General features: G+C 42.8%; 2 protein-coding genes and 1 long non-coding RNA gene across 3 annotated transcripts in view; all 3 read left to right on the forward strand.

Annotated features, from left to right (window-relative positions):
* The first annotated feature begins 518 nt into the window (after positions 1-518).
* On the forward strand, positions 519-3,523 carry LOC118420644. The gene is made up of 3 exons (XR_004831776.1): positions 519-615; positions 3,152-3,213; positions 3,434-3,523. It is a non-coding gene; the product is annotated as an uncharacterized LOC118420644 (long non-coding RNA).
* A 1,185-nt stretch (positions 3,524-4,708) lies between these two features.
* On the forward strand, positions 4,709-17,141 carry LOC118421753 (von Willebrand factor-like). Its single transcript, XM_035829254.1, has 20 exons — positions 4,709-4,713; positions 5,181-5,320; positions 6,166-6,258; positions 6,576-6,671; positions 7,441-7,536; positions 8,312-8,407; positions 8,939-8,974; positions 9,598-9,746; positions 10,204-10,325; positions 10,709-10,914; positions 11,285-11,412; positions 11,722-11,941; positions 12,189-12,423; positions 12,658-12,704; positions 12,942-13,033; positions 14,877-15,063; positions 15,840-15,958; positions 16,411-16,588; positions 16,819-16,907; positions 17,118-17,141. The coding sequence occupies exons 1-20, from the start codon at positions 4,709-4,711 to the stop codon at positions 17,139-17,141; spliced, it is 2,358 nt and encodes a 785-aa protein (XP_035685147.1).
* A 202-nt stretch (positions 17,142-17,343) lies between these two features.
* LOC118421754 (mucin-5AC-like) overlaps positions 17,344-26,327 on the forward strand; it is a 38,536-nt gene continuing 29,552 nt past the window's right edge. The window contains exons 1-13 of the mRNA XM_035829255.1: positions 17,344-17,383; positions 17,853-17,981; positions 18,372-18,483; positions 18,670-18,758; positions 18,993-19,130; positions 19,320-19,446; positions 19,634-19,772; positions 20,006-20,213; positions 20,704-20,800; positions 21,162-21,273; positions 21,639-21,797; positions 22,415-22,571; positions 22,873-23,688. Of these exons, the coding sequence (XP_035685148.1) occupies positions 17,344-17,383; positions 17,853-17,981; positions 18,372-18,483; positions 18,670-18,758; positions 18,993-19,130; positions 19,320-19,446; positions 19,634-19,772; positions 20,006-20,213; positions 20,704-20,800; positions 21,162-21,273; positions 21,639-21,797; positions 22,415-22,571; positions 22,873-23,688 (2,323 nt within the window). The remainder of the gene's footprint in view (positions 17,384-17,852; positions 17,982-18,371; positions 18,484-18,669; positions 18,759-18,992; positions 19,131-19,319; positions 19,447-19,633; positions 19,773-20,005; positions 20,214-20,703; positions 20,801-21,161; positions 21,274-21,638; positions 21,798-22,414; positions 22,572-22,872; positions 23,689-26,327) is intronic.

A 26,327-nucleotide genomic window follows, 5' to 3' on the forward strand; every position in this document is an offset into this window, starting at 1 on the left:
GTAGAATGTAGTAAGACGGGCGTTCCTACTCCTTTCGTATAGTAGGGGCCACTGGACCGCGTGACGGATGATAGAATAATGATTTTCTGTAATTCGCTCTTCCAGCAATAAAGCTTTTTTCCTGTGAAGACGCCGCACGAGTTGCTAGGCGCGAACGCAGCGTTGCCACCCAGCACGCCGTCACGATAATTTTCAACAAACTTTCAAAGACAAGCTTCCAGCCATTGGTGAATAGCCGTTGGAGATAGGCTTTAACTTGACTTCAAAAACAACTAATTAGATTTCCTTGAGTTCATTAATCTTACCTCTAATCACGGCAGTAAATAATTGTGTTTGGGGAGACCAGGTACAAAGAGCACAACGTGAAAAGTTGCCAACAGGTCGCTGCCTTGTTCCTTAGCCAAACACGTCGCTAAAAACTAATATATTTTATTGCCCTTCCATTCAACTCTTTTAATTTCATTATAAATCGCCATCAAACTGACGTCAGCTGCGCTCAAGAGAGCAAAGGTATAAAATTCCTACGCACTTGGGGCGCATGTAGCGCCGGACAAATCCCAGCTTTGTCAGTCCGGCTTTGGACAGCATGGGTGACTTACGGGTGACGGCCAAACTGTAAGTTCTCGTTTCTCGTTAATCCGTATTGATATACATTTCATAATGTCCGTACTTCTTGCCAGAAAGCAACCACGGACTATTTGCATGTGTATGTTAATGTGTATTTTAACTTTGGCAAAGTATAGTTCTAGGTAGAATGGCGGGAAGTCTACAGTTATGGCAAGAACCTTGCAGAAGATGATTTTTCAAAGTACTGTAACGAGAATAAATAGATAAACACCTTTTAGAGCATTGTAGTGCATCTTAAACAGCAGTGGCACACGTTTATGGCGTTGTTATAAGTTATAAGTACCTCTCATGCGTTCTAAAATCGTGGTATGAAAACACTCATTTACGAAAAGCGAACAGGCACGTATACAGTTGGTGCGGTCAACAAACTGCAGTGTTTTCCATAGCTTTGGTTACAGCGCAACGGTTTTTATCTGTATAGAAGCGTCTTATCCCACAGTCTTGTTTATTTGGGTGTGAATATACACTTTCCCACCGTTCCACCGTGTTCATCACATGTGTGGACACGGGCTATCATCTCCAAATAGATAAACATAATCAAACCAGCTTGACCTCATTCGGTGTTTCCTTAACGTGTTGGCCATAACACTTGTATGGTCACTTTCCTTCATCCCTGAAGACTAACAGTACGTTACTTGAGATGGTCTTAAGTCAACGTTTGGGGTCAAGTCTTCTTTCGGAAGAAAGTTACGGCGCGTCCACATTCGATGTAGTTCGCCGTACGATTTTGGTGTAGTGGAATTTCTAAGTTAGCTGTGACAGAACCAACCACTAACAAGGATCTAAGATTGACTTTTCCGTAATACGTCAGCTGAAGTTTGCAGGAGTTTCCCAAGAAAGCCATTATTTACGATGATTTTACTTTGTGCGGTGCTTTTACCAGGTAAGCGCAGTATACATGTGACCGAGCAATAACTCAACATTCATAAGTGGTTATAAAATGGTTACCTTGCACAAAAGCGCATCCGGACCTATTCAAAGTAGCTAGGAGAAAACTAAACCATGCGAACTAAATGAAGTTTATTGGAGATCAAATTTTGGAGTTTGGATAATTTCAGTGTTAAATCCCACGTTCGCATCTAAACTTTTGTATTTCTGAGTCGGCAATTGTGTAACAAAGAGAAACGTTTCGCTAACTTCGGGCATATTTGGGGACAGCCATGCATGTGTCCTACAAAGTCGAGCTGTCTTGCTACACAAAAGGCTGGATCCTCGTCGGTGGTTGGTTCTGTCCCAGCCTGATCGCACGACCCATGTGACCGCGCCATAAGGCAACAGATTATGACAGCAGTAGCCAAAGTGTAGCCTTCAACGGCGTTCTCAAGGGATTTCCTAACTCAGCCACTAATGGCGGGGTGATCCGATTATCATAAGGCGTTTCTAATATGACACATCAGGATAGCTTATTGCTCTTCTACGGCGGTGCTTATTCTGTGCGTAGAAAAGCCATTAGATTTGACATTAAATGACTCAGTTTAACGGGAGATCTAACTATGCTGGTCGGTCATCCTTAAGTGTGCTTATAGCTGTAGCATGTCAGTCAGGGATAGTATGCTGATTTGTACTGCCATGTTACGATACCATAATAACTACCGATCTAGTACCTACGTAAGGCTTCGGTCACATTGCCAAACCGGGTCCGGTCGGGCAGCTTTCGGGAGCAAAAAAATGATATAAAAGAGATAAAAAAATACACAAAACTTTAATGACAAAATAAGATTCATGGGAATGATCTGTGTACATTTTTAGGAACATATAGAGTTTTCGTTTCATCCCGGTCGGGCCCCGCTTTGGAAATGTCACCTAAGCCTAACATTGTCTTAGGCTAACGGCACATGTCCAAACCGAGGCCCGGTCGGGCTGTTTGTGGAAACGAAAAATAGAAATGTACATGTATGCGTAAAAATACACACAGATCATGTACACGACTATTCTCTTTACGTCTTGTGTAGTTTGGTGTCTTTTATATCATACTTTTCGTTCCTGAAAGCTGTCCGGTCGGGCCCCGGTTCGGAAATGTGACGTAGGCCTTAGTCATTGTTGATCGGGAATACTTTAGTAGTACGAGTATGCTGATTTGTACTGCCATGTTACGATAACCTAACTACCGACCTAGTACCGGGGCACCGGTGCAGCACTGCAGGGTTCGAAAGATTGCTCAACGAATTCCAGAGATAAAGAACGAATTTTGTGCATTTTTTGTCTTCTAATTCATACTTTTACGTATTACGCAATATCTAAAATCGCGAAAATGACATAACAGTACGAGTGCCACAGTAAACGAACCCCGGCCTTGGCCTTAGATTCTAAGAAAGCTCTTGATGAACTTGAAGACCCGAAACCAGGACATTCTCTGAGGCATCGCAAGATACATTGTTAGGCGCTTCTCCTTAACAGTATCTTTATGTTCCCATTTCATGTCGCATTTATGTTAATCATCTAAAGCCATGTTGGTTTTCATATTTCATTTTTGATCACTGGGAGCTTCTTTCCGTAAAGATTGTACATCTCCATTTTGTTTTAGAATGGCCGCGCTGCCATGTGCCCTGGTCTTCCTCGGCATACTTCTGTTGGCCAATACTGCTGGTAAGTTGTGGACAAGACGGTTGAATGTCAACTATTCGTGTTGATGTTATAGAAAATATTATTTGTGGGAAAGTGATAATTTGTGTTTTGAGACTACGAATGAGACAATTTGGAAGCTGTCTTTATTTATTCATGTATCAAAATTGTTTATCTTATTTATCGAAATTTATATACGTAGTAGTTTACGTGCAGAATGAATGATTGCTTGTTTCTGTCTCAGATGGCTGTGGCTTTGCCAGTCTTTGGAGGTCCTCCAGCCGAGAAAACAACCACCATGTGGCGAAGAGAGCCATGCCAGTGGATACTACGTAAGTATCATGTATATTGTCCTTACCTACGAAGTTATAGGTAGGAAATATTTGTGTGTGCATGAAATTTTATTAAAACTTGAGCAATCAACCATGTACCAGTCGGTGCTACTGACGGTTATTTAAGATTCACCCAATTTGAAAAGAGAGAAAATGTTTCGTCACAATCAATCGATAAAAGCTATATGACTGGTGAATATATAATTCTCATGGAGTTTCATCAATGGATGGGTATTATATGAGTACGACGTGCGATTATCAAGGCCTACGTCACATTGCCAAACCGGGGCCCGGCCGGACAGCTTTCGGGAACGAAAAGGATGATATAAAAGACACCAAAGACGTAAAGAGAATAGTCGTGAGCATTATTTGTGTATATTGTTACGCATACATTTCTATTTTTCGTTTCCATAAACAGCCCAGCAGGGCCCTGGTTGAAAATGTGACGTTAGCCTAAAAAGGCGTCACATAAAATGTTGTGCGTAAGGAAGCCCGTCCAATAGGATCCCAGGACACAAGTTGACTTTTCACTAGGAAACGATCATTGAACTTTACTTGACCTGCGGTTTATAGTGTTTGACCGCAGGTGAGACACTATAAACCGCAGGTCGAGTAAAGTTCAATGATCGTTTGACCGCAGGTGAGACTTTGGAACCCTCCCCAAAAATAAGGTGCCACCCGAGAAGGACAAAAGCTTGGCTCTGACGTAGCGTCTCTTAAAACCATGGCAACCAACAAATAACGCTTCATCACAGGACCTGGACATCACGTCTCAAACCTAATTGGGCTTTGTAATCACGAATGTCGTGCACGTTTCTGTTGTAGCAAAATGGATTGGGCCTAGAAAGAGATGGTATCTACTTGTACAAATAGGGAGTAAATCAGGACTCTCTCCACGGTCACCTTGGAACACGGTCTTAAAACCACGCGCCAACTTTATTTGCTTCGCTTTATAGTGCTATCAAGTTCATAGCACACACATAAGTAAAATGTTTGTTCTAAGTCAGAAGATAGTCATAGATAAGAAAGAACAGCAACGTAAAACAAAGATAATTTGCATCAGAAAGATATGTTAGTATCTACCTGCTCCATCCTAGTTTCCTAGTGCAGAAAGTACACCGAAAGAGAGCGTTTACTTAAAAACATTTATCGGATAATAGATTAACACTCAATAACATGACAGAAGAATGGGGTAACCACAATACTTAAGGGTATAGTATCAGATGTAAGATTTAAAGGCACATTTTAACTGAGTGTATAATTGTTGCAATTACAGCCCCATTTAGACTAATGTCACTTTTCCGGGGCCCAGCCGAGCTGTTTGTGGATACTTTTCGTTCCCGAAAGCTGCCCGTCCGGGCCCCGATTTGGATATGTGACGTAAGCTTTACCTGGAATATCGAAAATAAGCCCAAACATATGTCACGCCTTCCCAAGCACAAAGGCACGAAACGATATGAGCTCCTTAAGATCCAGCATCAAAGAAAGTCGCCTGGTTGCCGATACCCTGACCGTCTCTTTGATAGACGAAGATCATGGCAATCCATCCATGGCTTCTTTAACTATGATATTCAACCACAGTACCATAAAATTGCCGCCTAATACTTACCACCAACTTAGATCACTACTTACATAAGCCATTCTTCTCTCTGTGCCCAGGTCTGAGTGGGGCAACTTCCTTCCCCAGCCAGTAGAAGAAAAGCAAGAATGGGGTCCCTTTCGTCCGGAGCCAGCACAAAGTCATGTAGATGAACAGGAGGAAAGAGAGGAACGACAGTTGACCAAACAACTAAAAGATGGTGCGTAAGCAGTGGTTGATGATGTCTCGTTTTATTATTGTCAAGTTTATTGCAAATTCTTGCCCGTGGGCTAATTGCAGTTAACATAAAAAAAAAAGATTCAAACAAATGTACACGATACAAAATCACAAGTGTCTACTCTAGTCTAAAGCTAGTAAAATCTAACTCTAGATCCTGGGTTAATGGGTTCGACTCCTTTTTCGAAGACAGTGGAAGACGAAAGATCCCACCTTTTTTATTATGTGTGGGTTTTGTGATGTTAGAAGGAGAACTGATTTCTTTTTGTCAGTGAATGTGAGGAAGTTTGGGTGGAATTTGATGGTCTCTTCGAACAGCTCTTTTCTTTCTTGATTATAGAGAGAGCAGTTTGACATAATTATTAACAAGGTTGAGTTGATGACAAAATCGCTCTGAAGAAAGTGTAGCTATAGATAAAGGAAGAAAAGAGAGGAACGACAGTTGACCAAGGAACTAAAAGATGGTGCGTAAGCAGTGGTTGATAATTTCTCGTTCTATTATTTAAAAAAAAGTTTAGTTGGTGACAAAGCGCTCTAAAGAAAACGAATGCTGATTGGTCCGTCAATTTATGCAAAGGCACTCGAGAGATCTATCTACAAAAGAAATCTGGTGTCTCCAAGCACAGGTTCGGCTTTGTCGTATTTTGAAGCGTTTTTATCGGGCGTTCTATTTTGTGCTGTTTTCTTTATCTTGGTAGGAAAACAGCACAAAATAGCCCGATGAAAACGCCTACAAACACGGCAAAAATAAACTGACGGAGCTGAGCCTCTGCTTGGAGAGTATGATAAGCCGTGAACTAACTAGAAATGACTTGGGTATGTTTTCAGTGCTGTGCCTGCCGAGCTGTGTGAACGGTGACTGTATCGGCGCGAACACGTGTCTGTGTCACGAAGGTTACCATGGATACACCTGCGAGAACGGTGAGTCACGCGCGCACTCAGCAATTAAGATCAAGAACAATGGTTTATATATGATCCAAGTGGTCACCATTGTGTTGTAGATTTATTGTCCCAATATATATATAATCGTATAGTTTATTTACAGTCCGTTTTCTTACCATTTGAAGAGAACAAAAATCCAATTATTGCACCAGCCGAATGTGTTGACAATAGAATAAAATAGATATGAGATTTAATAAGTGTATACTCATTGTAGGGGCAACCGAACGTACAAACCTTGATAGTGAATGTATATTGCCCGTGTTATGATTAATTGGATGTTGTATTTCTCCTGGCAGCCCTGTGCAACCCGGAGTGTATGAACGGAGGTGTTTGTACAGCCCCCTACCAATGTGAATGTCCGAGTGGCTACAAGGGAGATCGGTGTCAAACAGGTACAACATCTTAACTGATTTCCTTGAACAAAGAACAGGAAATAGTCATCCCTTCAAGTACCAGAGTTATCAACCTTGAACTATTGTAGAGTGGAGCCCGTTGCCACAAAGTACTAGTATACTGCGATGGCTAAAGGTGCACTCTCACCACACTTGCGTCAAGCTTGCGTCACTGCGGGGTTGGAATGATACTCAACGAATTTAAGAGATAAAGAAAGAATTTTCTTACTTTCTATGTATTTTTACGTCTTCTAAGTCATACTTTTACGTATTACGCAGTATCTAAATTTGACCAAAAAAATCGGAGAAAATAACAAAACAGTGACGCAGTGAACGAACCCCGCAGTGACGCAAGCTTGACACAAGTGCAGTGAGAGTACACCTTAACAGTCAGGTGTGACAGGTTGTTCAGTGTAATATGCATGTACATTGTATCATATAACCAGCTGCTGCCACCAGCTGTAAACAGATATAGATATTTATTTCCTAGTCTTGACGCAAGTGTGGTCTCCTATATCATATGCACAAAATAATTGTAGAATCGTGACTTTCGTGACAAACGATAAAAACGGAACGCCAATCATTTGGAGTAGCCTTCGCACTTCATCCATCTGAGAGCTCTTTTCCGGTAGATTTCCGACTCGTCGTTTCCGTGCGTACAACTGAAGGTCATGTACATACACAATAATATATAAAGTAAATGAGGTACTCGAGGCAGCTGTTTCTTAGCAGTGTGCGAACTTTAAGTGCTTCCTTTGACCTTTTGCAGCTGTTTGCTCGCCTCCTTGTGAGAACGGGGGCGCCTGTACACAGCCTAACGTGTGCACATGTCCACCTGGGTACAAAGGAAACCACTGTGCAACCCGTAAGTTTACAACTTTGACAACCACCTATTAATCATGGACGGAAAACGTCATTGTTTGAGAATCCTTTAAAATGTCGTTACAGTATCTTAGTAGACTGGATTGTTTTTGATCCACTTTTGGGCGAGACTGTTGCAGAGCAATAACGATAGGGTGTGTAAGGTCGTGCGTGCATGGTAGCCGGGTGTGACGTCAGTGTTGACGTCATTGCACGTCATAAGCTGAGACGCCCAATAGATAAAGAAGTAACGGTAGGACGACAAGGCTGTTAATTGATATCACCAATTAAGCGACCCTGATAACTTTAATTACGTTAGAGTGTCATGGGTATAGGTTCATTCACAAAAGGCTTCCTATCATAGAATTGTTTGAATTAAATCTGGGCATGTGATTAAGAACATCATTATAAAGGTCGGTCACACGTGCGTATATATTTTTAAAAGTCCGAATGGAAGTATTAGCCTCTACCAGAATCAACAGGGCGCTGGAAAAACAATTGAAATTGGACAAATGTAGCCAGAAAACATGCCAACGAAGTTAGCTGGTTGACAACTATACTCCTGGAACAGCTAACGTTATAACTCATCTGGCATGTTATCTGTATATATTTCTCCAATTAATTTCTCCTATTTTTCCAGCGACCTGTGGAGACTGGTAAAGGCTAAGAATTCCGTACGGATTGAATATATATCCGTACGTGTGAACCCGGTGTAATGTATATTGTAAGTATCATACGCAATATGTGACTAAAGGTGATCTGAACATTACTCCCTCCAGCTGTCTGCACGAATGGGTGCCAGAACGGAGGCCTCTGTGTGGCCCCTGAACAGTGCAGCTGTATGGACGGATGGGCCGGCAAGACTTGTGAAACTCGTGAGTCCTTTGGACATATATGTCTATTTAGTTATATCTGTAAATCATTATCAGACATCATAACTGTTTGATCAGGAAATATGAAAGTCAGGAAATGAAACAGAAAGCCAAACCAGTTTATGAATATCACCAGTCTATGAATATAACGTCGAGAAGCAGAACTCCAGTCAGAAGCTCTGAGGAAGATGTCTGACAGACATCGAAACCTTAACAGATGAGAGACATTATAGGTTGCGTAAAAGAAAACTCCAATATCTTAAGACAATGTTTTGATATGTATTTTTTTCCACCCTCAACAGCATCATGTGACGAACCCTGCCTTCACGGAGGGACATGTACAGCACCTAATCAGTGCGCATGCGTACAACATTACGGAGGGACCAGATGCCAATACAGTAAGACATATCTATTTTCCTTTTTTTTGCAATTATCACTGACTCAAGCTATTTGTGACATATCATCAAAACGTATTGCACTTATTGTATTACTTATCGTAAGATTATAAAGTCTAACTGAGTAATTTTGTTACAGGCTTGTTCGAAAATGACGCCATGCAACAATTTGGAGGTAAGATTAGGTGTCAATCGTTAAACAGCATTACTCCATCTAACCTTTATAGTTAAGATAATGATCATAATGTCAACCAACAATGCAATAAATTTTAAAAATATACCTCCATGCCAACAGAGATGTCTATACAATTCGAACATGTCTAATTCATTTCTCCACAATTTTGTTCATATTTCCTATCAGTGAAATATTTACCTGGATGTCTAACCTTCATAAACGTTCCTATCAGTGAATGTTCTGTACATTTATGTAAAATATGCTCATTTGGCTGTCTAAAAATATTCACGTAAAAGATCCAAACAATACTCAAGCTTTCACTGTGATTTATTCTAAATGTCTGTTATGTAGACTTGGTTATTCAGCAGATTTATTTAGCCCTGAATAGTAATTTAGGACAGAAAACGTGATAGTTGGAAATGTTGTGATAACTTGTTTTCGAACGGTTATTTCAATGACTCTCTATATACTAGTGAATTAATGTGATATAAGGGTGCTATCACATTTTTTCTCTAGCTTACAAATTTAGACCGGTTATTAAATCTTTTACTAGTGAAATGATATGATAAAGGGGTGCTATCACATTATTTCATTAATATAATAGACACAATCATGTTCTATAGCGGCCTCCACCCACCCCGGGCGCGTGTGCTCGGCCTGGAGCGGCAGGCACTTCCTGACGTTTGACGGGCGGTACTTCGACTTCCCCGCTCATGCCGACTGCAGCTACCTCCTAGCCGGGGACTGCATCGATTATAACTTCAACGTCATGGTAAGACTTAGCCCCAGTGATTTGCACTATTCACTATCTGGTTGAGACGTTCTGTGTCCTCTAAGGGCTAACCTCCGGCATTTTGGAGGACAATCATGTACGCCTCTTGCACAGTTCAACTGTCTTGGTACACAAAATACTGTTTTGGATTAGTCGGTGGTTGGTTCTGTCACGGCCTGCTTGAAACTTGCAAAATGCAAAACTACGAAAGCTTCACCCTCCTTTTTCAGCACTCGGTTCCAGTGCTGAAGATGGCATCAGCACTGGATTTACTTGAAAATCCTATGGCATCAAAATCGTCCGACGATCACACAGTCTATGTGACCGCGCCCTTACCCAACAAACCAATCCACAGGCTAAAATGAAGGAATTAAAACAAGTATCAGACCCTGAAAATGTGAGACATCTTGGCTGTATGCTTGTTTTACTGACGTATTTCACCCCCTTCATGTACCAGGTACGTGAGGATGGTGAGTGTACAGTGGACAGATGTACTCTGAGGATCGACTTACGCATCAGGGACACTGACGTGACCATACAGCATAAAGATGGACACCATGTCACCGTTAATGACAAAAGGTACATAATCAGCCTTGTACTAACGTAGTATACAATAATATCATCTCATAATGCATACTGTCATCTTTTGCTGTCTTTTGCTCTATAGAACTGTATTGTGTCCAAAGCCTTTAGGGGTGGTTACAATTTGTGTGGAAGACTACGACTTCTAAGGCTAACGTCACAGTTCCACAAAGGGACACGGCCGGGCAGTTTTGGGGAACAAAAAGTACGATATAAAAGATAACAAAAACACAACATTGTACAAAAATAATTCAACAGCATGACTTGTACCTATCAATTGACATGAGCTTTTAATTTTTCGTATCCGCAAACAGCCCGGCCGGGCCCCGGTTAGGCAATGTGACGTAGGCCTAATCAATCGTCTCCATCGCCTGTTTCAGGGTGTCGTTGCCGTACTCGTACCAGGGCATCAACGTGGAGTCGACGGGGGCGTATGTCCGGCTGTACAGCGCGATCGGTGTGATGGTGTCCTGGGACGGTCACGGGAGCGTGTACGTTGAACTGGACGCTGACCACCACAACAAGACGTGCGGGCTCTGCGGAAACTTCAATGGGATTGATGCTGATGACTATAGGTCAAGATCAGGTAATGAAACGTTTTACCCCACTGCTGTACTTTATTTTATCTCACATTGTTTTGTCCTTTGCCTATTTTATTTTCAAGTGTCCTAGTGGTGATGATTATATTAGCTATGCTAGAGTACATCACCACTGATATGTAAACCAATAAAAAAAACGTTTTAGGCTCTTTTTTTCTTTTTGTCAATGATTGGCAGTCATACAGATTTCATGAACCACTTCAAAGGAAATTGTATATGATATGTAACATACTTAATGTGTAATAAGGCTAGGGTGCCTTCAATATACAAATGTACGAAGACTCTTATTATGACAAGGAGGCAACTTACACGTATCTTTCATCTGTCATCTTTTTTTGCTTCTTTTAAACCGTCCAGGAGAACTGCTGCACAACACCATGGAGTTCGGTAACAACTGGAGGATGACGGGAGCGGACGAAACCTGCCCGTTTGTCCCGTTTGACACGCCCGGAACATGCGGTGAAATACCAAGGGACGAACTACAGGTTTGTCTCTTCTAACACTGCATTATGTTCTATGATTCCGACTGATGATTTGACATTATCTCATAATGAAGTGGATACGTGATCAGATAAATCAAGTTCTAATCATTGTTGAAGAGGTTCACCAGGCACGTAGAAATACAGTTACTTCAATATTCTTCTAACAGTGACAGTTTTTAAAGGTATAGGTACATACCTCCAAATTTTCGATATTTTGTAGCACATCTTGTTCACGGAGTGACCTAGTCTCGCGAGAGCACGAGACTACGTCCGAGACCAAGTTCTAATAAATTTTTTCACTTCCTTTTCCAGGAACTGTTCCAGATCTGTAGTGTTCTGTCGGAGAGCGCCGACTTTAGACCCTGCAGAAACGCCATGGACCCTACGCCGTATGTCCACGCATGCGTGTCAGACCTGTGCAGCTGTGCGTACGAGTCACGTGACGAGTGCTTGTGTGGCGCGCTCACCCAGTACTCTCGCGCATGCGCACACAGCGAGGTGGTCTTGTCTTGGAGAAGCCAGGACTTCTGCTGTAAGTCAATCCTCCGCCTGCTTTCATAGTTTTATCTCACGGACAATGTTATAAGGCCATGATAAAGCAAAGCACATCGCTACACCTTGTATCACAGATTTCTTCAAAGGTAAATAGAAGAGATTCTTTCTTGCAGATGAATGACTTACTAGTATGCATAAGTAGACCATATTTCTGACAAGTATTTAGTTCATTCTATGATACTTAATTCACATTTCACAGTAACGCGTTACCTTTCCCCATCCAGGGCACGAGTGCCCAGCCGGAAAGACGTATGAAGAATGCGGCACGGCCTGCCCGCGTACCTGCCGCAACCTCGACTCCAGCTACGCATGCGCAGAACACTGCGTCGACGGCTGCTTCTGCCCATCCGGTACGGTGCATCATGGGAACGACTGCGTACCAGAGACCAACTGTAGCTGCCTGCACAACGGCAGGGAGTACCAGCCGGGGCAAACCACGCGGCAAGGATGCAACCAATGGTAACTGTGACTATTCAGTATGGAGATCATCACAGGGCAGTAGGGAAAGCTATGACTTATGTCAAAGAAGTAATGGGTGTTAGGACGTGACTATTGAAAACACGTTTCTGTCTTGGTCTTGTTGCATTTCATATTCCAAACCATATCGCTAATGACCCTTCTTGTCCTGTCAGGTACACTACGTATGAGAACGGTTGAGGTTGCATTAAGTAAGAAATTGTTTTTTCATTGCAGCTTCTGTGAAGGAGGAAAGTGGACATGCACGGAACTTGATTGCCCAGGTAAGTCTTTGCTCATCTGTTCTAAAACAGCATTTTTTTATTTATTTTGTGTCATATTTGTTCCATCTGGATCAGCCTCAGAGATATTATATTTTGGCTCATTTTATTTTCTAACCAAACGCAAATTGTTCATTGGCCTTTGGTAACACACAAATGGCTGTGCATCTTCAACGCTATCATATTCCAAAGTTCTCGATAGCATACGTATACAATAAATCCTGAATGTTTCACCCCCAGCTACTTGCTCGGCCACCGGTGATCCCCACTACGTGTCGTTTGACGGGCGGAGGTTCACGTTTATGGGTGACTGTCAGTACGTTCTGGCAAAGGTAGGCACACGTTTATGGGTGACTGTCAGTACGTTCTGGCAAAGGTAGGCACACGTTTATGGGTGATTGTCAGTACGTGCTGGCAAAGGTAGGCACACGTTTATGGGTGACTGTCAGTACGTCCTGGCGAAGGTAGGCACACGTTTATGGGCGACTGTCAGTACGTGCTGGCAAAGGTAGGCACACGTTTATGGGTGACTGTCAGTACGTCCTGGCAAAGGTAGGCACACGTTTATGGGCGACTGTCAGTACGTGCTGGCAAAGGTAGGCACACGATTCTCAACTACAGGTCATCGATAGAGGAAAACTGTCAACGGGTAGATGCCTTATATGTTTGTTTGCTTCATCCAGATCCCCATTAGTGTTACAATGGTGTTACACTTCTGGAGTCCATTGACGGTAATACATGTTAAGAATAAAAGAATTGGTGGACAAAGAAATATACATAAACTAGAGTTCGGGGACCTCATACCTCCATGAAATATTTATTGCTTTTTAGTGGATGTTATGTATGTTTATAGTCGGTTGTATTTGAGAGTAATGGTTATAAATGTTATGGGAAAGTAGTGGTGTATTTATTTAATAACACAGAGGATGTCCATCTGATTAGTAATTATTAAAATGTGACACTTAATTGTGTAATGTGCGTTTAAGAGGTCGACGGCATATGGTAGCGTGGTGTTCCTTAAGCTTGATGTTTGGCATTTAAACTGTCTAAGGTTGTCAGCATTATTGAGGTTCGACTGTGTGCCTCAAAGCGGTGTGGTGGGAGGAAGTTGGGGAACTCAGAAAGAAGAAGGGATGTGGCCAACTTTAGTCAGATGTTGATTTGATTTTCCACCAATATGTCATAACATCAGCTGTTCACACGGTACAAAAATGAGATGCATACTTTCCTCTGATAGCCCTACATCAACTGTAAGATGAATACTTGGCGCCAACCCCGTCTGCTAAAAAACAAGTACCATTGGCTACGAAAGAGACAACTAACAACTGTCCCTTATCGTAACGAAATCAGAACATCTGTATCGCCCATAAAACTTCTGACACCCAACCCATCTAAGATGAGAGGACCTAATGGCATTTTAATCACCATGTCACTCAAATCAGCAGTACAGTATGTGAGACATCCATACCTGTTAAGCATTACCGTGAAATGTACCTCAACTTCTTACAATTATACTTACGCTTCACATCGCCATGATATCCCAAGCAGACATAAATAAAACTAATTATCATATTAAAAAAACTCGGGGTTCCCCAAACAGCTGTCATACAAATCACCTCACTATCTGCTTGGAGCTAAGCCCATTAACAAACACTTAAAGCACGATGCCTGTTCCAATATATCGCAGATATAGGGGGGGGGGGGGTTCTGATATTATACATCAATTATAACGACAGATACGGCGCCCAAAATCACATCGATTCGAGCTTTCATCACACCCCACCAACACAACAAGTATGAAACCAATCCATCCAGCCGTTCTTGAGTAATCATCTACACAGACAGAGACACATAACAGAAAATATAACCTCCATTCCATGACATTTCATGGAGGTAATAATATATGGTGAACTTAAAGGTGATTGAGAGAGATCAGAGGTCAACACTAATGGGACAAAATTCGGGTATCGTATGGCGAGATTTCCAAAAATAAATCACAATTGACCAGAAGATAAATAACTTAAATGACTAAGTATCATCATATACAGAAGAAGAGCAGTCAAGGTAAGAATCATAATAAAAAACTGAACGACTTATATTTTATGGAAATGGTAAACATGATTTTTTTATGGTCAAGTGTCCAATCTTTTCACAATGACCCTAACACCTCTGCAGGACTGTGGGAGTGGACTTTTCTCTGTCTACACGGAGAACCTCCCCTGCGGCCTGGACTCGGCAGTCACCTGCACCAAGACTGGCACCATCGTCCTGAAGTCCTCCGGGAAGGACGTCATGGTGACATTTCACCAGGGAGGGGCCGTCAGCGTGGCAAACGTTGGGGTGACACTGCCGTACGTGCAAGGTGAGGGTGACGGTGTGCGTGTGTGTAAGTGCGTGAGTATGTATGTATATGAGTGTGTGTGTGTGTATGTATACGTATGTGTGCGTGTGTGTATGTGTATGTGTGCGTGTGCATGCGTGTGTGTGCGCGCGCGCGCGTGTGGTTGTGTCGGGATGGCGAGGGCCAGAAAATAAAAACCGTCCTCTTAAGTCCATTAATGAGCTCGGTATATTTATCACATTATTTTAGTTCAAAAAAGTGTTTCTGTCGAAAAACGTGATACCTACTTTCACATGAGATAGTGATTGGCACAATTATATCACATTATTTAACCAGTATATACAATTTGATCTCTTACCATTCTTACTAGTAAAATAATGTGATAGTGGGGTGCTTTCACATTATTTCACTAATAGACATCAACTATATATCTCTTACTAGTAAAATAATGTGATACTGGGGTGCTATCACATTACTTCACTAATAGAGACCAACTATGTATCTCTTACTAGTAAAATAATGTGATAGAGGGGTGCTATCACATTATTTCACTAATAGAGACCAACTATATGTCTCTTACTAGTAAAATAATGTGATACTGGGGTGCTATCACATATTTCACTAATAGAGACCAACTATGTATCTCTTACTAGTAAAATAATGTGATAGTGGGGTGCAATCACATTATCTCACTAATAGAGACCAACTATATAATGTGTTAAATAATCAAGTCTCATTAATGGTTACATCAAATGGGAGGCTAGATTAAAGAACTTGGATGTTTTTTGTTACTGTAGATGATATCGTCATCCACCGATCATCGTCCATGTTCGTGACGCTGACGTCACCAATTGGCCTGATCGTTGAATGGGACGGCGAGACTCGTATGTACGTCACCGTCAGTCCGGACTTTAAGGTATGACTACAGCAGAACAGATTCCAACTTGTCCGCTTAACTTTGTGTTGCACTGTTAGCCAAAGCTATGTACGAATTGTGAGTCGCCGATGGTAATGGCTAATATTGTGCAGCCCACAGCTGTTCTCTTGGAAGAAAAGAGCTTTGTATGTTTTATTCAGATTATTACGTTGTGCCAAATCTTTGCATTTCTAGGTTCTAGATTGTTTTAATTTGGTCATGTTAACATTTTCAGCAACTAATAAAGCTCTGGTTGTTGATGTTTGAGCTGCCAGAGAAGTACCATCAGTGCCACCATTGTATGGCACCTTTCAGTTGGTCTTCGTTTTAAGATGCATATCAAAGGTGATCTGCTAGGTTGGGTATCAAACTACGTAATCTAGCAGATCGTAGTTTGTCTCGTTCTATTGATGGTCTGCGAATCACGATACTGGAATAACTCCGCGTTTTAGGGCAAAACATGTGGACTTTGTGGAAACTTCAACGGGAACCAACTGGACGACTTCACGGTGAAGGGCCTTCCCGAGACGTCAGTAGCAGCCTTCGGTAACAGCTGGAAGGCGAACGCCGACTGCTTAGACGTGCCCAGGGATCAAATCCTGGAGGCTTGTGCGGTGAATACCCAGAGAGGTAATCAAATACTATCAAATATCAATAGCTATACATGATCAAAGTAGGTCATGTTTCTGTATCGACCAATTGATTTTGAATTTAAGGAAATCGCTGCAAAATAAACCGAGAACGGTATGTTTGATTGTATTAACTTATGCTGCACAAAACAACCAAAAACTGTTGTTGAATGGGTCACATTTATAGTGATACTATTGAAATTCGATGGTTTCATCCAACTTATTTTCCAGCCGACTATGCCAACTCCATGTGTGGTGTCATCAACAGTCCCCTCTTTGCTGCCTGCCATCGAGCTGTGAGGCCAGAATCGTACTTCAAGGTACATAATTCATTGCTGTGAAACTTACAGCCAGTCCCTGATTTTCAGTACCTCATCCCTTCATATTCATGCTTGAATTATTACGATTTTATGATTAAAAACATTCAAATCTCATTTACAGGTGTACACGATTCCAAAGGCCATTGTTAGTACAGCAGCCATTTCATATTGAACATTGAATTGAATATGTCATTTTTCTTTACCCAACAGGAGTGCCTATTTGATGTTGTGTGAGTGTGAGTTGGGAGAGAGGTGTCTCTGCTCAGCTATTGCTAACTACGGCCGGGCCTGTGCGAGGAACCACGCCCCTGTGGAATGGAGGTCCCCGGAACTATGCCGTAAGTTCACAAAACGATGGTATGCAGCAATACCTGTAATCCTACAATTTCAAATGCAACATAAAATCTAACGTTCGGTCAGGCTCCACTAGACGGCGATGGCGCTGTGCTCTCACTGCGACCTTAAATGCGACCTAGGTACATGTGTAACCTTCGATTTCATTTCGTTTTGTATGATATTTCACTGGGAATATCATACAAAATATAAAAGTGTGACTGAAAAAGACAACAAAACACATAAGTCGTAAAAAATATGTTTTCGAATTCTATGCAATTCATTCTGTCAAATCTAAGGTCGCAGAGAGAGTTATAACCAGTTCTATCTTACAGTTTCATAATCATTTTCAAGCCCTTCATATATAACTTTTTGTCTGATAAATTGTAGAACAAAGTTAATCCTACGGTACCTAAACACACTCCTAGGTCTGCTTGACTCCTTTGCCAGTCTTTGATAGTTATCTTATGCTACCGTAGGATCTACCAAGACAGTAGAACATCATTGTAATGGAAGTGGATTACTCAGCACATATCCACAAGCAAATATACATTTATTCTCATACTATTTTGTGTAAAGTGTTAGAAAGGTTGTTTCCTTACCCTGCTGTAGCTGTTGAGTGCAGTGGAGGACAGGAGCTGCAGCAGTGTGGATCCTCCTGCAGGTCCACCTGCAGGTCGCTGTCGGACCCCATCCAGGGCTGCGACGACGAGTGTGTGGAGGGCTGCAACTGTCCACAAGGTACGGCACTACAATGTTGCATCTTACACCAAGGACATACTAGTATCTCCATAATATCACCAGAAAATAAAGTTTCCAGGAAGATCTTTTACAACTAAAACTTTAAAAGAGCGCTGTTAAGAGATTTATCGAATATCAAGGCTTAACAGTATCTGAAAGCAGTTCCATTTGGTAGATTCTTATTGTCTGCTTATAAGATGAAAGAAAATAGATCACATGAAGATAGTATCGTAACGGTTGGCTATACTTGCCAGAGAAAATCTGATGTGCCAGAGAAAGCACTGACCAGCCCAAAGGGATGTAGTATCAGAGGGAAAGCACAGTGACCAGTCAAAGCGATGTAGTATCCACAAGTTAGATGAATATTTCAGCCATTTGCTCTGGCTTCAGGACTGTACCTTGACGAAGATGACAACTGTGTGCTGCCGTCGGAGTGCCCCTGTTACCACCACGGAGAACTCTACAGGCCGAATGAAGCCATCCATAGGAAGGGATCAACATGGTGAGTACCGTAGTAAGGTCGTAGCCATTAAGAAAGAGAAATGAATATAAAGACGTCAGTCATGGGATGAGTTGAGAAACTGCCTCCTTGAGATCTTTGACAAGACATGTTTGGGCTTAAGATCATAATGACAGGAAATGGGATCCACGTGAGTGACGACTCATTTGACTCGGTCTTTCTCCCCAGCTATTGCCAGGATGGTGTAATGGAGTGCTATGATTCCTCCGTCCAACCAACGGAAGACACGGCTGTGGGAGGACTGCCCAATCGGGAGGGTAGGCGTGACTATTTCATTTTCATTAAGATGAATTTTAAAACAATAACAAATTTGTAACCATGCAATCTTTTAATATCTCAGTTTGTGGTTGACCAGATGCCTTCCCGAACTTCCGAAGTTGAACGGGGTTATTGTATTCCTTTACCATCAAGTCATTAAGTTACCTAAAAGATTTCTGATTGTCTCACAATACTTACTTCATCTCTGATTTGTACTTTTTGCCTTTTTGCAGGTCGCTTTGCAAGATGTATGCCGCCACTCTTCTTCTTCAGTTGTTACGCCAACCCTGGCTCCAAAGGCACAGAGTGCAGACCGACATGTCAGAACATGCACATCATCGACCAGTGCATCTCCAACCAGTGTATCTCGGGTACATCATGTTGTACACATGTAGATATTCTTTGGATCTGTAACAGTCATAAATCACACAGTAAAACTCTCTCTTCCCTTGTGGCACAAAGCCACAACACGTCTAATTTCACTGACAGTATAGTAATATGATTGATATTTATCCAAGCGATATGATAAGAAACCTAACATTTGAATCTGTATGTTTCAGGATGTATGTGTCCAGGGGGTTTGGTGCAAGACGGTTATGAGTGCGTCCTGCCCTACGAGTGTCCTTGTCACCACAACGGACAAAGCTATCAATCCGGAGAAACCATCCAAATGGACTGCAATCAATGGTACCCAACAAGATTGATAATTTCTCCCCTTGGAGGCTCCAGTGTGGCATGGGTAGCATCGTTAGCAGAATACCGTGGTTGTTGAGACCGGTACTAGATGCCACTAAGCAATGTGTAGCGCAAATGTAAGTCCTCTTTTGGCCCTCGAAGTCTCATTGAATCTCTCCTGTCCCGTTTCCCCCTTCAGTACATGTCAGGGTGGAGACTGGCAGTGCACCACACACGGCTGCACTGGAACCTGCACCGCGTATGGGGACTCGCACTACATCACATTCGATGGGTACCGCTATCAGTTCTATGGATCCTGTGCTTACGAACTCGCTACGGTGAGAATGCCACAATTTCTACCTTATACAATAAACTTTTTTGAGTAAGGAGGCAATGGTCTCTCAAACTTGTTCCCGCTTGCGTTGAACCGCAAAGAGTTAACGTTATCTCAGTTCAGATACTGACCGTATCAACCTCATCAGTTGCAACGTATGGCTCGCTGAAAACTGACCTTGTATGGTTTCTATGGTGTATCATTTTTATTTGTGATGAAACAAGTTATGTTTTACAGGACTTCTGCGGCGGGGCTGAAGGAACCTTCCGCGTGCAGGTACAGAACGAGCGGTGCGGCTTGTGGGGGGCGACCTGCATCAAGTCCATCACCATCACCTTACAAACCGTGCAGATCATTTTCTACAAGGACCGACCAGGGGAACCTGAGGTTCGTCCGCTCCCGGGGATACACGACCCATGCGTCAGTGTGGTGTACAACTTTAGACGTAAGTTGTGTTCGTTGTCTCTGCGCCTCTGACCAATCGGTGAGAACACCTTAACCCCCTGTAGCACATTTAGCACCTCCCAACTCCAGGTCGGTAACATGGAATACATCCTATTTTTATGGCTTCAAATTCGCTCTCAAGCATCGCATCCGATAAGAATGTGAATTTCACATAATTACTTTTTCAAAAATTATCGCCAGCTGGCGCAGATGACTAGCAGGTAACCTCACCGACCAACTCCCAACCGTAGACGGCCTTGCTAGCATGCTCACGATCAACTCCTAACAGTGACACGCGGACATATTTACATATTATATATATTAAACTTTGTTAACGATGGAAATGCCCAAACCGTATAAAAGTGATTTTGTTTTGGTTCCCTTGTAGGTTGTAGTCGATATTCAATGTAAAAGTTAGAGTTTGTGATATGAAGTGGCTAAATTTTACTGTATTGATAATTTTATGAATAACTCGATTGGTTTAATGACAGGAATTGGATTTTTCCTCATCCTGACAACTGAACATGGCCTGACGGTGATGTGGGACCTCGGAACCCGTGTGTACGTCAAACTGTCCCCGGAGTTCAGGTAACAAGAGTTGTACTTACACACAACAACGTACTTTATTTTCAGCTAACCTGTCTGGACTAGGTAATTTATTTCAAATTGCCCGAATGAAGGCCTGGTGAACCCCCGTCTCGTGTCAGCCATACGGTGATTTACATCATTCGCCCGGACTCCAGGAAGACAAGTGACATACCAGTCACTAATCAAACCAAACCAAACCAAACATGTAGAAACCGTGTTTGTTTCCGCTGACGTGCAAGGGACTGATTACCACAGAGAGGTTTTATGGTGTAATATTTATTTTGTAATCATGACAGACACATTTGGTTGAAATATTCTATAAATACCTTTTGCTTGACCCCTGTGGTTGCTCTTGTTTTAGAGGAAACGTGTGTGGTCTGTGTGGAAACTTTGACGGGAACCAGGCGAATGACTTCACTACCAGGGCACTGGACGTCGCCGTACAGCCTGAGGAGTTTGCATCAAGTTGGCAGGTAAACGTGCCTTCATCCTCAATACACCAAAAAGTAGTTACTCAAGCAACTGGATATGATATTGAAACGGTCAGTCCAGTTGCTTGAGTAACTACTTTTTGGTGTATCTTATTACCTGGATGTCTAACCTACATCGACGTATCTTCATCCTCAATGATCAATATATACTAATAGGGATTGTTGATAACGTCCTTTTGCAACAAAAGCTTCCTTTTTATTCCAAATGAAAAAAAAAAAACATTTGTATAGAGTTCACCTGTCAACCATAACATCTTTGTTGAACTGTTCGTAATTTTTAGTATGTGTTCCGCCGAAACTTGATGACTTTGATATGCCTATATGCTCGAGCTCTATTTTCCCTGCAGGTGAACCCGTTGTGCCTCACAACCCTCGACAACAAGGATGACCAGAATAACACGGCGTTATGGCTCAGTCCGTGCCTCATCAACCACCACCGCGTCCCCTGGGCACGGCGACAGTGTGCCATCATACACGCATCTGTCTTTCAGCCATGCCATGCTACGGTAAGGACTCCTTGGCAGGCTAATGTCACATTTCCAAACCGGGGACGGGCCGGGTATTTTGTGGAAACGAAAAATAGAAATGTTTATGCAAAAATATACAGAAGTAATGCACACGATTATTCTCTTTATATCTTGTGTAGTTTGGTGTCCTTTATCTAATACTTTGCGTTTCCGAAAGTTGCCCGACCGGCTTGGAAATGTAACGTAGGCCTTAACAGGGAACAGATTTATCAAAAGAATAGTAAATACAATAAATTTGTTAGATAGTTTAAGTCCTTCAGTACCAGATATAGTGCACAAGGTGTTTCAATTGCCCTTGGGCAACACAGCAACGCGTAACCACCCCATCACTGCAGGGGCTAGCCCAATAGTAGTGGTGTGTATACTCTTTTCCACATGCTTCCCGAGCTGAAAAATCATCATGTACCAGTTTTAAGTCTTTGGTATGACAGCCTGCCTACCGAAAGCAAGGAGAAAACTTTGCTCACTTGGTCATTACACTGGTATTTTAAAGAATCTCACAGCAACCACTTTTGAGTAGCTTTTTATAGTCAACTAGAGAGGCATACTAAAGGATGGATGATAATCTAACTGTTCATTTTCCTGATTTTCCATAGATTGACCCCCAGCCGTGGTACGACGCCTGCGTTGATGACACCTGTTCATGTGACATGGGAGGGGACTGTGAGTGCTTCTGTACCGCTGTGGCTGCATACGCACACGCCTGCGGTGAAGCTGGCATTCCCATCCGATGGCGAACTCCGGAGCTGTGTCGTGAGTTCTTTCGTTGTCATTCATTACGTACATGTATCTGTATCCCCAACAGCATAGGGTAAATGTAGGAGTAGCTACTGCTACGTAGACATTTATGTTAAATATTGTTTAGACATATAAATCATGTTGTAGGACAAAACAACGCTTATATCCATGGAAAGTTGCCACTCATTTGTTAAATTTTTACCTTGTCCTGAAATGATGGACGACATTGTTGTGCATCACTAGAAATTACCTCAGTATAGACATTATGTCATTATCTGCAATACGAACATGTCGGAAACGCATATTGTCCATGCAGCTACACAGTGCGAGGACTACAATGCAGAGGAAGTTGATTGTGTCTGGCACTACCATCCATGCGGCCGGCCATGTGAGGAAACCTGTCAGAACCAAGAATGGTCCCAATGCACCCTTCCGTGTCTGGCGGGTTGTCACCCTACTTGTCCAAATGGCACTTTGTTGAATGAGTACACACGAGAGTGTGTTGAAGTCTGTCCTACATCATTGCCAGTGATAGTGCCCTCGTGTACAACCACCCCTGTCCCTACAACTTTGGTTACAACAGCTGTCTCAGAAACTACAACTGTCGTTACACAGACCACACCTGTCACACAAACAACACCAGTAAGTGAGGTAACAAGCACCACACCAGGCACCACGACAGGCACCACGCCAGGCACCACGACAGGCACCACACCAGGCACCACACCAGGCACCACGACAGGAACCACACCCACACGGACACCAGAAGGCACCACTACCACAGTCCCACCATCGACAGTTCCTCCTTGCTGCGAATGGTCCGAATGGATGAATTCCGATAATATTATCGACACGACTGACAATGAAACATATCCTCACCTGAGGGAGCATTACTACAGTTTTTGCCAGCAGCCAGATGCCATTCAGTGTAGAACTGTGGATGTTAATTCCGAAGGTCAGCATCTCGACGTTGCCCAAGCCGGGCAGGTGGGTGTGGTATGCGACGCTTCAGTCGGACTGCTTTGTCTCGGTGAACTGCAGCTTCAGACGCACGTCCCAGTCTGCTTTGACTACGAAGTGCGAGTGCTATGCTGTGATCTTTGTACAACTACCGGAGTACCGACAACCACAGGTCCAGGCGCCACTACCACAGGGCCGACAATAGGCACTACTACCACAGGGACGACAGTAGGCAGCACTACCACAGGGACGACAATAAGCAGCACTACCACAGGGACGACAGTAGGCAGCACTACCACAGGGACGACAGTAAGCAGCACTACCACAGGGACGACAGTAGTCACCACAACTGTCGTCTCAACAGAGGTTACCACACCAACCCCAACATGCCCACCATGTTATTTTCATGGCAATATATATCCGGTGAGTGAAGTTTTTTGCTCGAAATATTGTGTTTGCTTTTGTTTTGTGAAATAATCGTGATTAGGCAGAATCAGGAATAAAAAGATACACCTCATATATGTTGTGATGTCTTACAGAGTGGAGAATGGTGGACCTACAACTGTAAAGAATGCACCTGCGAGTGTGGAGAAGTTGTGTGCCAGCCAATACAATGCCCAACGGTGCCAGTACCCACGTGTGTAAACGGAGCCCAACCTGAAGAGGAGGAGGATCCTTACAACCCCTGCTGCAAGATCTGGCAATGCCCACCAGGTAAGATGTTTCAAATGTTACAAACTGCAATAGTCATGTTGTAAGCAATGCCTTTTTGTTGTCCTGAGCCATTGTTTGATGATTAGACTTCGACTCAGACTTTATTTGGATCTGCAATTAGCTTGACATTTCTGCTAGCTATTTTTCCTGTTGTCCTACAAATGGAATACATCAATACAATATCATTCGGGTTCTCCTGTCGACAGTGAGCACCACTACCACAGGGTCGACAGAAGGCACTTCTACTACAGGGCCAACAGAAAGCACTACTACTACAGGGTCGACAGAAGGCACTACAACTACAGGGACGACAGTAGGCTCCACTACCACAACTGTCGTCTCAACAGAAGGCACCACACCAGCTCCAACCACAACATGCCCGCCATGTTATTTTCATGGCAGTGTATATCCGGTGAGTGAAGCTTTTTGCTCGAAATATTGTGTTTGCTTTTGTTTTGTCAAAGAATCGTGATAAGACAGAACTGTCTGAATGAAAGCTCATCTGTGTTGGTAAATTCCTTATTGAAAAAGTTTAAACTCTGTTCCAACACAAAAAGGAACTCACCATAAATTTTCGGCCGAACACTCCGACCTGTTCAGATGGATGACTATGTCTTTTACGTCAGAGGGAATAAGATATAAAAAGATGAATGACTCGCTGCACTAATCCAGAAGTCGTCGGACGACGTCAGGTATCAGCGAATCATAAACGGCGGGAAGGCGAAACCTGCCACCATCACGGTTCAACGAGGGTTGATGTGCCCTTTTGTAAATAGCCTCCTTGAGGCCCCTCACGAACCAATCCTGTTCAGAGTCTAAGATGCGAACTTGGTCCAGAGACACGGAGTGGCCCGTAGATTCGACGTGTATATGCTGAGATACGTCTGAGGATGTTGAGCTGCGACGTCTATGTTCCATGAATCGGGTTTTCAATGGTCGTTCAGATTCCCCGATGTACGACTCGGGGAAACTGGTGGCAGGTTTCGCCTTCCCGCCATTTATGATTCGCTGATACCCGACGTCTTCCGACGACTTCCAGATTAGTGCAGCGAGTCATTCATCTGAAGAAGGTCGGATTGTTCGGCCGAAAATTTATGGTGAGTTCCTTTTTGTGTTGGAGCAAAGTTTAAACTTTTTCAATAAAGACAGAACTGTGTTTACTGATAGTCAGGAAAGCAGGAATAAGGAGATACACCTCATATATGTTGTGATGTCTTACAGAGTGGAGCATGGTGGACCTACCACTGTAAAGAATGCACCTGCGAGTGTGGACAAGTTGTGTGCCAGCCAATACAATGCCCAACGGTGCCAGTACCCACGTGTGTAAACGGAGCCCAACCTGAAGAGGAGGAGGATCCTTACAACCCCTGCTGCAAGATCTGGCAATGCCCACCAGGTAAGATGTTTCAAATGTTACAAACTGCAATAGTCATGTTGTAAGCAATGCCTTTTTGTTGTCATGAGCCATTGCTTGATGATTACACTTCGACTCAGACTTTATTTGGATCTGCAATTAGCTTGACATTTCTGCTAGCTATTCTTCCTGTTGTCCTACATATGGAATACATCAATACAATATCATTCGGATTCTTTTGTCGACAGCGAGCACCACTACCACAGGGTCGACAGAAGGCACTTCTACTACAGGGCCAACAGAAAGCACTACTACTACAGGGTCGACAGAAGGCACTACAACTACAGGGACGACAGTAGGCTCCACTACCACAACTGTCGTCTCAACAGAAGGCACCACATTAGCTCCAACCACAACATGCCCGCCATGTTATTTTCATGGCAGTGTATATCCGGTGAGTGAAGCTTTTTGCTCGAAATATTGTGTTTGCTTTTGTTTTGTCAAAGAATCGTGATAAGACAGAACTGTCTGAATGAAAGCTCATCTGTGTTGGTAAATTCCTTATTGAAAAAGTTTAAACTCTGTTCCAACACAAAAAGGAACTCACCATAAATTTTCGACCGAACACTCCGACCTTCTTCAGATGAATGACTATGTCTGTCTTTTATGTCAAAGGGAATAAGAATAAAAAGATGAATGACTCGCTGCACTAATCCAGAAGTCGTCGGACGACGTCAGGTATT

The sequence above is a fragment of the Branchiostoma floridae genome, chromosome 8, assembly GCF_000003815.2.
Source record: "Branchiostoma floridae strain S238N-H82 chromosome 8, Bfl_VNyyK, whole genome shotgun sequence".
Taxonomy (NCBI): domain Eukaryota; kingdom Metazoa; phylum Chordata; class Leptocardii; order Amphioxiformes; family Branchiostomatidae; genus Branchiostoma; species Branchiostoma floridae.